This window comes from Neolamprologus multifasciatus, chromosome 5 (assembly GCF_963576455.1).
Source record: "Neolamprologus multifasciatus chromosome 5, fNeoMul1.2, whole genome shotgun sequence".
Classification (NCBI taxonomy): domain Eukaryota; kingdom Metazoa; phylum Chordata; class Actinopteri; order Cichliformes; family Cichlidae; genus Neolamprologus; species Neolamprologus multifasciatus.
The window spans coordinates 17,425,944-17,442,050 of record NC_140443.1 but is presented as its reverse complement, the minus strand read 5'-3'; the positions used below and the strand labels follow the sequence as shown (position 1 = coordinate 17,442,050).

Sequence of the window (16,107 nt, the reverse complement as noted above, 5' to 3'; positions counted from 1 at the left end):
ACACCCACTGCAATCATGTAAGGCAGGAATGCATGTGCAGAACAGGAAAGTCTGTGTCAGGTAGGTAAACCCTGTACTGTCTTTGTAATGCATTTGTATTAACAGATTAGTCAAACATCTCTCATCTAAAATCTAGTTCATCTAAAATCTCCATATTAGGATATCCGGTTAGAACAGATTTTGCGTTTGAATTCATTGTCTTTTCCTACAAGTGTTAGGTCACATATGGAGCCGTTACCTCATCGCTCGTGGATTACAATTTCAAATTTCACCTTTGAACACAATTTAAAGCAGGGAGTTTGTAAAGGTATAAGGATAATATCAAAGTGAGGTAGTACTTGAGGCAAATTTGTTTCAAGCAATGACTCACAGCTTGACCAGAAAAAAGAAGAAGAAAAAGAAGTAGCTTCAATTGGAAGAACAGCACACATTCGCTGACAGTCAACAGACCAGTTCCTGTGCAATAAAACAGATCTGGAGACTGACAGAAATAAATCAAATGTGTGCACTTCTTAGAAGGCTCTACTAAAAAGCGGGCACTGCTAACAAGTGTTGCACAGTAACAAGCATTGTTGACAATTCTTTACTAATTAAACACTTTTCCCAACTGCTGTTCACATGCACATATGCGCAAACACATCCACTGCACATACACACACAAATACACTCAAGACGCTACACCATACTCAGCTGCACTGGACAATCCAAAAGAAATATGGTTAGCTACTAGTAATGAACCCACCTATTAGTACAAAATGTACCATGACAATGTGCCATATGGGGTGAAAAAACAAACAAACAACAAAACACAACACAAATTTACTTTGAAGTAGTCAGCCTGAGTAAGAGTGACACTACATCAAGGCGCGAAACCCATATCAGTATTGATATAATAGCAAACAGAATCGGCACGTGCTAGAATCCTTCATTTTGTTATAAATTCATCGGGCTTGTATTTAGACTTCATATATTAAGTGATACATGGTTACATTACTGACCTTTTTGTCCCTTGTGAGATGCAAAAGCACCATCAAAAAGCCCCAGTGCATCTCACAAAACATCCACACCACATCAGACACAAAACACTGAGCACACAAGGTACAAGGCCCGCTTGTACTTTCTGGCTGTACCACATCTTTACTAAAACAGAGCAAAATATTGAATGTCATAAAATTAAAATATATTTAAAAAAAATAAGCTATAGACTGTTGAACTTTGCCCACAATCTTTAGTTAGACATGGTTTTCACAGAAAATATCTTTTCAATATTACCAGTAACTGTACACAGTGCGCAAATACCCTGTGTGTTCAAAATACATAAGGGGTATTACAAAAAGAAAAAAGAAAAAAGGTAAAAGCAGCAGTTTAAAAAGGTTGTTGGTGTCCAATTTCACCATTTTGTCAAGTGGGTTTTGCGCATGTACAGTATAGTCTTCTATTACTTCCACAAAAACTTTTCAAACAAAATCCACCTGTGCTTTCTTTCTGGTGTGGCAGTCACAAGGCGAGTCTGCAAAAGGAGACCGCTGAGGCAGAAGGTAGTAATGTGTGGTGCTGGCCTTCTTGCCATTCTCCATAATAGGAAGGATACATGGGGAGCCCTCACTGTTCTGTCTCTGTAAACTCCGACCGCTTACATACTTAGGATCTGGTGCAAAGCTTTGGGTTGGGGGCATCACCCCATTAGTGTATGTTGGGAGGCTCTTAGGGCTGGGAGTGCGGGAGCTGCCTGTGGACAGAGGGCCTCTTGGAGGCAGTTTGGGTGGTTTGTCCTCATCGCTGTAAGCCCCAGATGAGACTTCTGCTGACCAGCGCCTGCAATCTGTCTTGACGTTACGTGGAGGTATAGGAGGGGGAACCTCTGGTTTATCCATATTGTTGGGGTACCTTTTTGGGCATGTGGGTCGTGGCAGCTTGTGTAAAGATCCAGCTGGTCCAGAGAGAGAGCGTCGTAGCCTCCTCTGAGTGGGTCTTTCCTGTGGCTGCTGCTCATACTGTTCCTGTACTTCCTGTGGAGGATTTGCCTGATGGTGCTGTTGGGGTTGCTGCGGGCTTTGTGGTCCTAATGGCCCATCGTAGTAAGCGTAGTTAATCTGCCCACAGTCCCTGAAGCTCCTTCGGTGAGATAGAGGATTTCTAAAAGCTGATTTAGAAAATTGATCAGACACCAGGCGGCAGCTATCGTCTGAACTTGTGAAAAATTCTACCTCACTGTCCATAGCCTGCTCATGGGAGATATCTGTCCGTGGGGGAATAGGGGGTAGAGGCTTAGAGCGTCTGCTAGGTGTCTGTGGTGGGCTGTTCAACTCGTTAAATGACAGCCTCATCAGCAGGTCATCATCAGCAGGACTTGGGATGGAAGGTTCATTGCTGGAGGACAGGAAGAGTTGGGAAGGCCGGGATTTCTTTGAGAGTATTCTCTGTGAGTTGGGACTGTGTTTATGTCCTGCCAAAAAAGTACGTTGAAAAAATAATAACCATCAGACAAGTGGCAGATTGAGTAGATTAAAGACAATAAAAATCTAATACTATAATACTACACTGACTTTATAATATTCAGGTTACAACAATACGTCCAGTATGTGAAATAACAAACAATTAAAGAGAATTCATGCAATGCAGCATTTGTGTAGTTTAAAAGGTACATTCTGTACGAAAAAGAAAGAAAAGAAAATAAAGATATTTGACTTACTCTCATAACTTGGAGGTGGCCCCTTTTGCTGGGCACGATAGCTGTGATCTATGTTTGCCCTGTCCATACTGAAGTAGAAGCTGCTAGAAAAGAAGAATGACATTTCAGAACAGCAGTGCTTCGTCACAGAAATGTGACATATTGAAATTAACAGAAAATGTAAGACTAACCTGAACCATGCAACTTCAACATGACATGCACATCCTTTCTAAAGTCTTTCTCTAATGAAGTGCACCACAACACTCACTTGTCCAGTACATGGCGATCGCTCCAGGAGGGTTTAGATCCAGCCATGCTGTGACAGTAGCTGCCCCGGAGAAAGGGGTTTTCTATGGGAAAAGAGATCTCCTGGGCAGTCAGGCCCACTGTGGACATGCTCCAGGCACCCTCGGGTCGCATCAAAGTCAGGAAACACTCAGATCGCCCGGCTGGCTGCCCCTGCTTCTGGTGTACCTATATTAAAAAACAGCCATGAATGAATTTGGCAAAAAAAAGAAATAAATTAAATCAAAAGTAGGTCAAGTGAAACAGATCATCGTATAGGACACTAAAAAACACTCTAAAAGCAGAGCCAGGTGATTCTCATTAGACCAGATATTTAATAATGGCTTTTGGGTGACAACAATTTCCTATGGCCTTCAGGACACTGGTGTCCGAGCACACCTGGAGAACGTGCCTTTCAAAATGTTCTATTCACAGTATTCCTCATTCAAAGCATGAAAGCAATAGATGGCGGAAAAGGTCACAACTGGTCATGTCTGCTTTTGTAGACCTGAATTAAATGGCATGTAAACACACTTGCTGTGGGTTTGGAGAACCAGTGTAGAACTACTTTATCACAAAAGCATTCTGACATGAAATCGAAGGTAAACACAGGTGTTACTAACATACGATTTAGATCTTGCATCATAATAGAACAGGACCTTCATTAAAGTCATTGCTAACACATTGTGTCAAAACATGCTATGAAAAAGTTGTAGTACCCTTCATGTTTTACATTTTATTTACCGTGTTAGTACAAAGGTGTAGCTGTGTCAGCTGAAAACAAAAGAAGAAACAATACACCCATTTTTTTTCCTTTTCCTATAGAGAGGTACTGAGCTTTACATTTCACCTGTGGCTTGCAAACTCCATGAGCCTGAGTTCAGCATTGCATTCATGGGTGTGAACTGTGTAACCAACTTTCGAATTTCAATATCTACAGACTGTGTCGCTTAATAAGTTTAGCTTATTTTAAAACTGGACTGTGCTGTGCTGGTGTTTTGCAATCCTGTTCCTCTTGAACAGGAAAGTTCAAGGGGGCTCCTCCTGTTACCACAGATATACTTGATGTTGCAAGAACGCCCCCACGCCAAATGAATTGAATGCTCGTGTCATGTCAACTATGTGTCAGGGCTGTATAAACAATGTGTACATTATTCAAAGGGGGAATAATCTAATATTTCTGGGGCATACATAGAGTAAATGCAAAATAAATGGCCTCACACAGAGTTTAAATGTTTCAACTGGGTTTCAGTCTCAAGTGGAGAAAGCTTAGAAAGTCATAAAATGTTTTAGATGAGCCTTAAAAATAGTGCATCAGGGGTGAGCGCAGTTGCTTTTTGTTGCATGGCTGAGTTTAATTAGACGTCATTATTACACGATTACAATGCATCCTCAAAATCATCTCTTCTGGAAACTACTAAAGAGGTGCATGCACAGCTCACTGTCCTCCTGACAATGTAGGAGTGATGACTGAAAAGAACACGGCTCCCTCGTTCTCTTATGAGCCATATTTATGTGCTAGCCTGACAGCTGGAGAGAAACAAAGCTCTAAAACAACAGGAAGCCTGAGCCATCAGTCAGAGCCAAACTGCCCAAGAAGGCATGCAATCCCCCTGGCCAGGGCCATCGATTCGGTTCGGCGGGGACGGGAAGCAACATGATCCTTGATAATGAACCCCCAGGGGCTTGTGCTTCCTCTTGCAACAGGTGCAAAGACAGTTCATCCTGGCGGTTAACCATATTAGCATTTACAGGCAACAGGATTACACAAATGATGTAGTCATGCAGATGTCCAAGTCGGTTAAGTCAGATAATCAGACTGGAGAATGTGGGCCTTCTTATGGTCAAATGTGACTTATCTGTTTATACAATAAGAAGACAAGCCAAGGCTAACTACGACGACAACTCAGTGGCAGTGGGCTCGAGAAAGGAGGGGGTCCGCTGAGTTTCCTAGTGATGTAAAACACCACCGGTTTGCCTTGAATTCAAGCTTACGGCCGTCACGCTCAGGCCTTGACAGGAGTTCACACCCCGCTCACGACACCCCTGCAGCGGTTTCCGAGCAACCATACTCGCTCTACCTGTGCTGCAAGCAAACAGCGCGCACACCCCCCTCACTTTACCGGATTGAGATAATAATGGTTAAAAGCCCTCCAGCAGGCAGGTGACTCACGCCACAACACACAGTCAGCTATTTGGCAATGATGATACACAGTGAATTGTATTTCCCTTTTGTTTAAGAGGAAAAGACCTAAATTAATATTGCAGCCTAAGAATTAAAGAGAACGATTATATAACTTCTGTGCCATTGCAGACCTATAAAGAATATAAAACACGTATCCTTTATAGTTATCAGTATAGAGTCTATACTGATAACTTTATCTCTATATGTTTGTCTATACTATAGACAAACATATAGAGATACATATTCACAGGTTTCCCTCCGTTTTTTTTTATGATATTGTAAGTTTTTAAATCATTTTGCTCTGGACTAAGTTGTTCCTCTTAGTATACGGCTCTGTCAGTGAAAAACAATCAAAAACAACCATAAGATATAGATATAGAAATAAAAATAAAATAAAATAAAAAAAATAATCCGAATAAGATCTCAAGTTGCATTAAGCAATTGTGTCTGCCGTGCTGGCACCGACATACAAAACAACAGACAGACAAGACATGGATCCACACAGTGGCTCTAAACAGACATTTCAATTCACTTTTTGAACTCACCTAATTCACTTCGCAGTTCTCTCCGCTGACTGACCCCTAAAGTCCTCTTTGGTAAAATGCAGCGCCTCAGTTTATTTCGGGGTTTGATTTGAGTCTGTAATCTTCAGTTTTCAGTTGCATCAGGAACAGGTCGCCAAAGACTTGGCGACACTCAGGCATTACTGTGACACTTCTAGATAAGTCTACTAGTCTATTGTGTTGAGCTATCTTATAGGCTCACTACACTGTCGACACAGTGGCTCCGCCTTCCTTAAAGCCACAGGCTTCCTTTCCACCAGTCTGCAGTGTGCATGAAGCACAGAAAACTGAGTGCATATGGACTGCATGTCAGCCTTGAATATATTTAAAAGACTTAACATAGGATGACTTATGTGATGCAGTGAAAGTCTGCTGGGCTCCATATATCTCTGGACAGAGCAGGTTTGAAATCAAGGACACAGGCAGGTGATAAACTGTCCCACTGGGACACATTTATCACACAATGAATAAATGCAACCATGGTTCAGTTAATGATACATTTTCCCCAGAACGTTTAGAAAAAGTATACATAAACTAAAGTTAAAGCCGTAAACTTACTGGTGCCAGACTAAAATGCCATCTTGCAAGTTCTGCCTTTTAAAACTTCCTGTTGAATGACCTGTGTTATACCATACTATAAAAGGTGTCATCTTTGCTGTTTCATAAACAATAGACTGTGCCAAAAGTAAGCTGTGCAGATTTGCACGAAGACAGAGGCAGTAATAGGGAAGGCTTCAGAGTGGATAACACAAACAGTAGGCAAAGAAACAAAGCCAGAACCCCTCTTATCTCTGCAGTAATTCTCCTGCCAGCTGAATGGGGCTCAGATGGTTTAGTTACTCATTTATCAGATCACCCATGGCATTTTTGTTCAGCAGGACCTGTTTTCTATTTACCTGAGATAATGCTCCCATCAATCGCTGAGGAAAGGCAACAAGTTCAATATTCTACAGTTTTTCTTGTTATGGAAATACATGAGTAATCTGGAATATGCAGTCCCTCACACCTCCAATTACCAGCTGCTTAGCCTATTTAGACCTTAGGTGGTGTTGCATTAACTGTGACCAAACCTAACTGGGCTAAACAAACGTAACACTGACATGCACACTAACCAAACACAATGATACAATAGCTACAGACAGCGTGTATGTTGACTCAATATGTGACAGAAAGCAGAGGTGTGTGCGTGTGTGGAGAGAACACACTGTTCTTTTGCTTGAAATTGTGAATTCTTTACTGCTTGCTTTCAGTCTGAGAGGCCCAAAAGGATTTTAGTTACAGATATGCCCCTTAAAAGGACCAGATCCTCCCTAATCCCCCTTTTAGAATTTTAGGCGCATTTTTGGGATTCCTCTGGACCAGTTGTGACCAGCAGGGAAAAGAGAATGTTTTGCAAGGTGAATTAATTACTTAAACACCAGAGTTTGGATTAAAAGATTTCAAATGCAAACTATATATTGATAGATGTTGGAGGAAATACTCATATGTAAAAGATAAGACTAAAAATAAAGAGTAGAAAGATGCATAAAAATAATCAAGCAAAGTCAAAAGCGCCTGTGTGTATTTCAGCTCGAGTGCGCTCAATCTGCCTTTCCATGTTCCACAAAAGAGACACATTCATTGGGATAAATAGACTTCACCGAAAACGTCTCTCCTCCCACTTCAGCCCTCCTTCCTCTCTCTGCCCGTGAGCCACATCATGATGTCATCACCCACAGGAAGTGCCATATACAGTTATAGAGGGAGAGGGGGGGGGGGGAAACTAAGTCAGGGTGGAAGATAAGCAGGCAGAGACAGCAGATGAATGAACTTGTGTCATAGAGAATATACTTCTCAGGAAATATTACACAGCTTTTCACTTAGCCCCATGACTCACACTGAGTTTAATCACCAGAATCAGTAATCTCCCCCTCAAAAAGTAGCACTTTTGGCTCATTTTCCTTTCAGATGCTTTTGTAAAAGAAAGGAATTTCCCTGTGTGGCTCAGTTCCAGTACAAGGGTATATTTTAAAAGTCAGTTATGCTCCTTCAGCTGATTTTAGTGGCTCACTAACAGGAAGAGTTAAGTGTGGTTGGAGACGAGCTAAAACAACAACAACAAAAAAACAAAAAGCATATTACTGTAAATGATTTATTCATCGCGGAGGTCACAGCGTTGATTGCCCCTGCCTGCTGAGGTAATTCAATTACGTCTATATCCAGACAGAATCCAAAGTTCGCACTGATATAAACACAGCAGCAACAAGCTTTATTGTTGTGGTGACATCAAGCTTGTAAATGTGTAGTAGATTCCAGGTGCTGCTCTAGACTAAAATTCAAGCTTTACCAAGCATTAAAGAAGAAGCAAGGAAGGTCTGCAACTTTTGACTTCTGTGGTAATTTTGTGAGCATTTCAGATTACAAAGAGTTTGCCATGTACATTTGAAACTGTCCACAGAGACAAGCAAAGTGCCTCCTGGAGAAAAGCCTTAATGTCAGATGAGACAAAATTGAGCTATTTGTATACAAGTTGTATGTTTAGAGAAGCAAAGATGAGGCTTTCAAACCTAAGAACACTGAGCCAGTTGTCAAGCATGGCGGTGGCAGCATCATGCTAAGGGGCTGTTTTGCTTCTAGTGGTACTGGTATATTGCACAAAGTGGATTGAATAATGAAAAAGGAGAGCTATCTCCAATATCTTCAACTTCATCTCAGATCAATAGCTAGATTGCTGAAACCGGGACACAGTTGGGTGTCCCAACGCATATATCAAAACTGGTTCAGGAATGGATAACATAGAAACAAACCAATTTAAATAAACTCTACCAATTCTGCCAAGAAGAATGGCTAAATATACAGCCAGATTTATGCAAGAACCTTGCTTATAGCTACCAAAAGCATCAAAAGGTGCAACTTGATAAGGAACATTTAACTAAATAATAGTGGATTGTATCTATATATATGAACCTGTATGTATATTTTTGACCTTGTGTCTTTTTGGGCCCAATTTTTGTCTTTTAACCAGTTAAGCCTCAGTCATTAAAGATTTATGCTGAAAAAAGAACAGTTTTAAGACACACTTAAAAGCCCCCAAATTACCATGAAAGTCATGCCTATGATGAGTATATGTAAACCTTCTAACCACAGTTATATATCTTAACATTAATCACTTATCATAGTTATCATAAAAACATAAGCAAACAAATAAAATCCCTGACAATGTTCCTGTTTGCTATTTTCTATTAAGGGAATTATCTTGGACAATTCTTCTCACGTTTTCAAGCTAACGGCATTAGCTTATCTCAGTATAAAGACCAAAAGCAGTGAATAAAATGTTCTGGTGGTTAGTGCTGTTGCTACCATCAGGTTGTAAGATTGTTTTGTTTGGTTTTGCTTTAATGAGTTCAGTTAATGCTTAGTTGTACACAGAGCAAAGTGAGAAAAAAAAATGCTCTTTTAATTTCAGCCTGACTGTATCTTGCCCTCACTTTTCATACTGGAGATCAGATGTGCCTTCAGTCAGTGCAGCTGTGAGCGCCACAGCCAAAGCACATGGCTGACACATCACTGTGTATTCTGCTGGATCGCGGTTTGGTCTGGCAGACTCACACACACTTGGCTCATGCCGTGGAAACGAAACACAAATCCCCAGGCAACGGGCTGTCATTTATCACTGCAATGTAAATAAAACCATATTATAGCACTTCTTCTTATTAACTGTAGCAAACTCCTGAGGGTCATCCAGCTGCTTGAGTCATTAATCACTTCCTGTATTGGTAGAAAGACTTCTGGGAAATAAAGGGCTTTTTGTTTCAACTGAGTCACTCACAGGTATTTTCTATTTCAGCGTGCAACGTAATCTGAAGCAGCAATAACGAGTCATTATTGCCTCACTCCTCAACATTGTTATGTTGAGTGGTTCAAGTGCACCCACAGCCTGCTGTTACTAATGGGTGGAGCAAGCCAGTCCGCCTCCTTGATGATGACAGGGTGTGTTTAGTCTTCAGGATTTGAGGATCAATTTAGACAGAGACCGGGGGAGTTGCTGGCAAGCTCATCCTATGACTGAATCAAAGTCCTGTTAATAATTATTATTATGGTAAATATACATATTGGGCAGTATTAAGATGTGGGAACATTCTTTTCGACTGCTTTCACACATAATCTCATTCGCAGAAACCCACGCAAACAGCCTGATTTGTGTCTGTTGTTTTAGGGAGAAGCTGTGAAAACGACAGCTGTGGTATGATGGAGGATGTCACGCTAGTTTGACTTGCTCTCCAGCCACTGAATCAAGGCCAATTCTGCTCACAGTCACCTCCACTGGAATTCAGCAGGACTGGCTGACACAGATTGAAAGTATCTCCCAGTACGCCCTGCTTTATGTATCACAACCAACACTCATTGTGCATCACCAATCTTTTTCCTACATTTTCATTTTTTGCTCTGACTGTATTTGGGATTCCTCAAGGTTCCTACAAGGAAATACATGACCAGTATCCTGTAATTTAACACCTGTATTGTCTTTTGAACAGACGTTTCTGGCATTAAGCCGACGAGTATCCCAGGTTTCCTGTGTTTCTGTAAAGAGGAGAATGTTTAAGCTTCACTTGGTGTAGCAATCTATTAATCTTAAGTAACAACTGATAGCTTGGGGAGTTTTGTCTTTCCACGATTTCCTGCTTCAGGTTCACTCTTGGGAGATATTAAAGCACAGTGCACAGGGGGACCTGAGGCTCCCCAGTTTTCTGATAAAGATTTCAGATGTCGTCCACCAAGGAGATCAGAAGGTTTACCATGAAAAGGCGGGCATATGTAATGAATGAGGCATAAATCTATAGCCACAGGGTTAAGAAAGCATTGCTCTACCAAGAGGACAGAAAAACACATGTGCAATGGAGGATGCAGTCCAAACATGGGCTACAGTCACTGAGCTCAATAAATCCTATGTGTGTGTGTGTGTGTGTGTGTGTGTGTGTGTGTGTGTGTGTGTGTGTGTGTGTGTGTGTGTGTGTGTGTGTCGGTGATTGTGTATGGATGTCTGCATAACAGAACTGGATGACAGGGACTGAGTCATTCAGGGCAGAATATGCGCTTTGTGAGAGTGTCTTTTGTTTCATTCACACGTGGATTTAGGATGCCTGATGAAATCAGCCAGACTACCTGAGCTGCTGTGGGCAGCAGCCGCATTAATTCCTCACAACAGTAAAGCTCTGGATCACTGCTCACACAAGCCTCTTAATGATCGGGTTCAGGAGAATAAAGTTGGGCTCCATGTCCCATTTTCCATACATTACAAGCAGGTTGGCTGTGCAGACGCATATGTTAGGCACCAAATGTAGTGCTTCAGGGAAAAAAACCTTGTACGAACTTGTGCTAAACTCAACAGTAAGGGCACAATAACAGCCTTGAGGCTATGTGGCGAAAACTAAACCAAATGAATAACTAAACTGCTGTCCTATTTTAAGCACAAATTCAATTGTTCCCCTTCTTAAGGGTTCATGCAAAGTCACACTTTGGGATTAAACTGGAAAAGAGGGGATTATGGTCAGATCTAGCTTCACCAACACATTTTAACACCTTTCCTCGTACATACATAGTATAGAAATGTTTCCTTTTTATAATTTTAGAATATAACATATGTATAAAATATATGTTTATCAACCAAGAGACTGCAGCACGTGTCCCCTCTGGAAATAGGAGTTTTTACTCTCTTCATGGCTTTTCAGTCACCAAAACTCGATTCCATTAAAGGAAGCCTATTATTCTTTTTTCCAGTTTTTGTTTTTAATGAATGCTGCCAGAGCAGGTTTGCATGATTCACAGTTCCCCCCGCCTCCCTTTAAGCCAGTTTTCTTCTAATCATACAGCTTGTGCACACATCCCATTATTTCAGACTTTCAGCATATTTAGTATGAAAATGCACCATTGTAATGGTATACAGTAACTATATACATGAAAGAAGGAAAAACTAAATAAATACCCTTTAAGGGAACGAGCAGAGTTTGATTGAAATGTAAAAACATATGTATTAAATTGCAGTCTGATGTTTCTGCCTCTGAACACATGGCATGGGTACCCCAGCTTTCTTCTGCAGTCCAAGACATGCAAGTTAGGTTAGCTTGTGCTTCTAAACCGACTACATGTATGAATAGCTGTCCGTCTCACTGCTTTATCTCTGCAATAGAGTGGTGACTTGTCCGCAGTGTAGCATGCCTCTTGCCCTATGATACAAGGGACAGGCCACAGTTCTCTTACAACCTTGCATTGTAGAAACAAAAAGAAAACGACTGCGTTGACTTTATTTATATTGCATCTTTCATACACTCATATTAATTAGGTATGTCTATGAGCAACAGAATTCAAAGTTTACAAGCTACAATGAAGCTGAAATGCTATATCATGCTTTAGATTTCATATTTATTGTGTACTTACTCCTAAAGCAATAAACACAATGGAAAATGGGTTATTCTCTGCTATGATCCTGAGACTAATGCAAAACAGAAGTCAAAAACAGAGCTTCAATGGAGTCTCTATACCATGTTGCTTTTTAGCTCTGAATGGAAAGAACATTCAGTCTATTTAAATAAGGGCTGTAATTATCTTGGAGCCAGCCGATTATTCTCAGCTCTGCAGAAAAATAATAGGTTATCCCTACTGCACAACTTATTTTTAAATCATGCAACAAGTGAAGCTCGAGCTTTTTGAGGTTGCCACAGCAGTGTAATAAAAGCCAGACTGACTCTGAATCTCGAACCTACATCATCCTTTGAGTTTTCCTGCATACACTAGCTGATTCAGTAAAACGGACAGCTTCTCTTTCAAGAGGGGACGAAATGTACAGTTAACAGTTGTTGTGTTTTAACATTCAACAAACATGTCAGTTTATGTCTTCGTTCCACCTTCCGGCTAGCCCTGAAGACGCTGTCCTCCCCACACCGCTGTGGTCCCTGACAGGAAGTAAATCAGCCAAGGAGCCGCCTCAGACCAAACATTGCAAGGGCCTCTGGAGCCTGAAGGCGTGTGGGAGGTGTGCGCCGAGCTCATGGGGCACACTGTGCTTGTTACTTCCTTGTAAAGAGAGTAAAAAAACAGACTTTGCTATACTCACAGATGTGGACATGAATTCACATTGACTCATGCAAAAAAAATTGAGTATAGAAAGATGTCTGCACATATCCGAGTTTACACTTGGGCAACAGACAAACAGACAGAGAAACAGACATTCTTATTTGGTGCTTAACCAAAACATTTTCATATTTTTTTTCTATACTCCAAACAAAACCTTGAGAGCAACAGTCTGTATTTGAAGTCCTTTACACACAAATCGTCCACTAAAAATGTGTTTACTGAGACGCTCCTGACGTAATTACTCCATCATTTGGCGTCGCCTCTGAATCGTCTTCACTGAAGAAGGGTCACAGCACAGGAAGACAGATTCTTTGGCCAGGTCAAAGTGTTTAAGACACATGACCATCTGCTTGCATCCAGGTCTCATTCAAGCCCTGGTGTATTTCTTTGGAAGTCATTGTTGAAGCTTGTTTTCCCTTATTAATACCATATATAATTATACTTATGCACACAATGAACACAATTTAACAGAGAAATACAGAGAAAACATCCAAAGCTCGTACAAAGTTTCCATTATGTGGTTCCTGCAGATCGGAGTTATCTCTCTCTTTGACTAATTGCAGCCTGATAATAAGCCTTCCCCTGCTTTAATACCCTGGAATAACTCAGAACACACTTGAGCACAGAGCTTTAGATTAAAATGTGGAGACTTTTCCATGAGCATGTGACTTCAGTGACATGAGTCCCTGTGTCCTTCATTTGTAGGTGACAGTATCTGACCATCTAATTGCCAGTCATGTTTCCTTGACAAGAATAAGCTCAGCTATTCTAGCCACCAGTGTCAGCCAGAGACCATTTTCTCCTCAGCTCATTATTTATTTGTGTGTATTTCGGTAACCCTCATCTGCTGACAGGATGAGGAGGAAGAGGAGCTTATTGTTGACATTAGTCTTGCCACAAACTTATGATTGTGTTTTTCCAAAGACTGAGCTTCTGTGGTGTCATAAACACGCAGGAGAATAACATGCAGAGAGAAAGAGACTGGGCAGATGGAGAAGCAGCTTGCCTTTAAATGATTACTCAGATTTGCATTCGAATTGAAAGTTGAAAAACAAAAAATGTTTGTCTTTGCCAACAAGTGATCACCTACCACATATTATTATAGTGTCTATGAAAAAGCAGGAACTTTAAGGCAAATGAAGACTCTTGTTTGTATAAAGCAACTTGCTGCTGTACAATGAGAGCATGCTTTAAGCGTATCCTTCATAACTGCTGTCTGTTTTTGACGTGAGCTTACAAAGAGTTCCCACCAGGACCCGCTAATTAAGTTCATGCTCATTAAAGTGCTGAAAGTAGCTCCTTTGAAGACTGTCTGGAATGCTGGAAAGACCAAACAAATCCCAATTAAATCTTTCAGTCCTTGTCTTTTCATATTAAGAGCCAAACAAGCACTGGTTTAAATGAGTGTCTGTAGTGTGTATGGTGAGAAAGTAGGATAGAATTCAGGATGTAAAGGTGTTTTCATATGAGAGCCCGCAGAAGTGCCGCTATCAGCAGCCTGCCAATTATTTACTATTTGTACTAGAGAGGGGAAACACATTCTCCAAAACCTTTCTCAGCTCTGACTAGTGGATGCATACCAAACTCAGGCCAGATAAGATTGTGAGTCATTGAACAGGGGCCAAAACACCCAGCTCTTCCTCCCCTGTTCCAACAGCTCCTTTCAGGGATATCTCTACTTGGCCTCTATCAGGACAGGAAGCACCCGGCTGAAAGAGACAAGAACGGCTCTGCTTCCTCCGGCTTTTTTCCTGTGTTGGGAAACACAACTAAGAGGATGTTTTGAAAATTTATGAATGCTGACTTTGTGTTTATGACTTTTCACATGCAGGTACAGTATATTCACATGCACTTGGGCTTGCGTCAGTGAACGCAGAAAGCAAGAGATGGACAAATGCAGTAATCATGGGATGAAGAGCAGAGCTCAGAGCGCAGGCTGATGTTGGCACTCGGCGTGAGAAGAAGCAGACATGACACTAGATGTGTTTTCCTAGTCCCCAGTTGACTGTTACTCACATCAACAGCAGACACAGAAAGGGAATGTGTTTTTTAATAGGAATGACTTAAGTCTGGTGGACCTGCTGAACTTTTCCAAGCACCTTACTAGCACAAGAGCAAGAGCACTACTCTTTGCAGTCTGCTGGCCTTTTTCTGTTTGTACAGGCTTGCGTCCACTTGATGTAATACACAATCCTCATGTGACAGGGCAGCAAGTTGGCAAACAGAGCTTATGTCATGTTTTTCCCAAACTGATGTAGTATTAGTGATATTTGCACCTTCTGTCAAACCGTGGTCAGGAAGTGAAATGGCATTTGTGGGGATAAACTTCATCAAATTTGCTGGATGATTCACATGGAAAGACGGAGTTACAGAGGAAGAGTGTGTGAGAGAGTGTGAGAGAAATTTGGTCAGGGAGTAGTCACAGGAGAGAAGCCACCCACACTTACCACAAAGCCTTGACTCACGAGGTTTGCTGGGCACATGGCTGTGGGACGTTATACTGGATCTCCTCTGCAGGATGTCCTCCCTGTCCCTGAGCCAGAGCAGGAGAGCAGACTGGAGCGCCCCAGACCGTTTACCATGGAGCCACAGTAACTGCTGGCTGATTAGAGAACAGCTAACTGTCTTTAATTATAACACCTCACCCTGCACAGACCACACTATTATTCCAGTGAACATGTGCTCTGCAATACTTCTGTTTCTGATAATTTTGCATCTAAAATGTACTTTACATTTGAAAAAGTGATGAATAACATGTTACTCCAAGGACATATGCCTTTTGGTACTCTTCTTAGAAGAGCATCCAAACTCTTCCAAGAAGCAATGATGTTTTTGTAGATGCAGTACAGTGCTATTTAGCATCATCTTGATAAAATAAAAGCCTTCCCTGAAAAACTTGACATATTATGTTGCTCTAAAACCTGTAAATACCTTTCGGCATTGCTGGTGCCATTCCAGAGATGCAGCTTTTTTGCTGGATCAATGTCTGAGTCTGAGTGAATTGTTTTCACCTAAAGTAATTTCTGGGAGCATTTCTGAGCCCATGCAGTCATTTACATGATAGAATCATGTCTGTTTTTAATGCAGTGCCATCTGAGTGCCTGAAGGGCATCCAGCATTGATTTTCACCATTATTCCTTGCACACAGCTGTTCTTTGGTTGTCTTGTAGTTTTATATAACTACTATATAGTTTGTTTGCACTGTGTGCGCTTGTTAATATTCTTTTCCTGCAATCTCTCATTTTCATGTTGCATAACAGGGTCAGAGGGAGAAGTTATTCTAGACTGGGATA

General features: G+C 41.2%; 1 protein-coding gene across 4 annotated transcripts; it reads right to left on the bottom strand.

Annotated features, from left to right (window-relative positions):
- Window positions 1-81: 81 nt before the first annotated feature.
- errfi1a (ERBB receptor feedback inhibitor 1a) lies at window positions 82-5,893 on the bottom strand. 4 transcript variants are annotated; one of them, XM_085159674.1, is made up of 4 exons: window positions 5,687-5,893; window positions 2,940-3,145; window positions 2,693-2,772; window positions 82-2,446 (listed from the first exon to the last, which is right to left on the bottom strand). In XM_085159674.1, exons 2-4 carry the CDS (start codon window positions 3,089-3,091, stop codon window positions 1,458-1,460), a joined length of 1,221 nt encoding a protein of 406 aa, XP_085015800.1. In that variant the 5' UTR covers window positions 3,092-3,145; window positions 5,687-5,893; the 3' UTR covers window positions 82-1,457. The 4 variants fall into 4 exon arrangements, with proteins under 4 accessions (XP_085015800.1, XP_085015798.1, XP_085015801.1 ...); XM_085159672.1 differs by having other exon boundaries at window positions 2,693-2,775; window positions 5,687-5,892; XM_085159675.1 differs by lacking the exon at window positions 5,687-5,893 and having other exon boundaries at window positions 2,693-2,775; window positions 2,863-2,978.
- Between the last annotated feature and the right edge of the window lie 10,214 nt (window positions 5,894-16,107).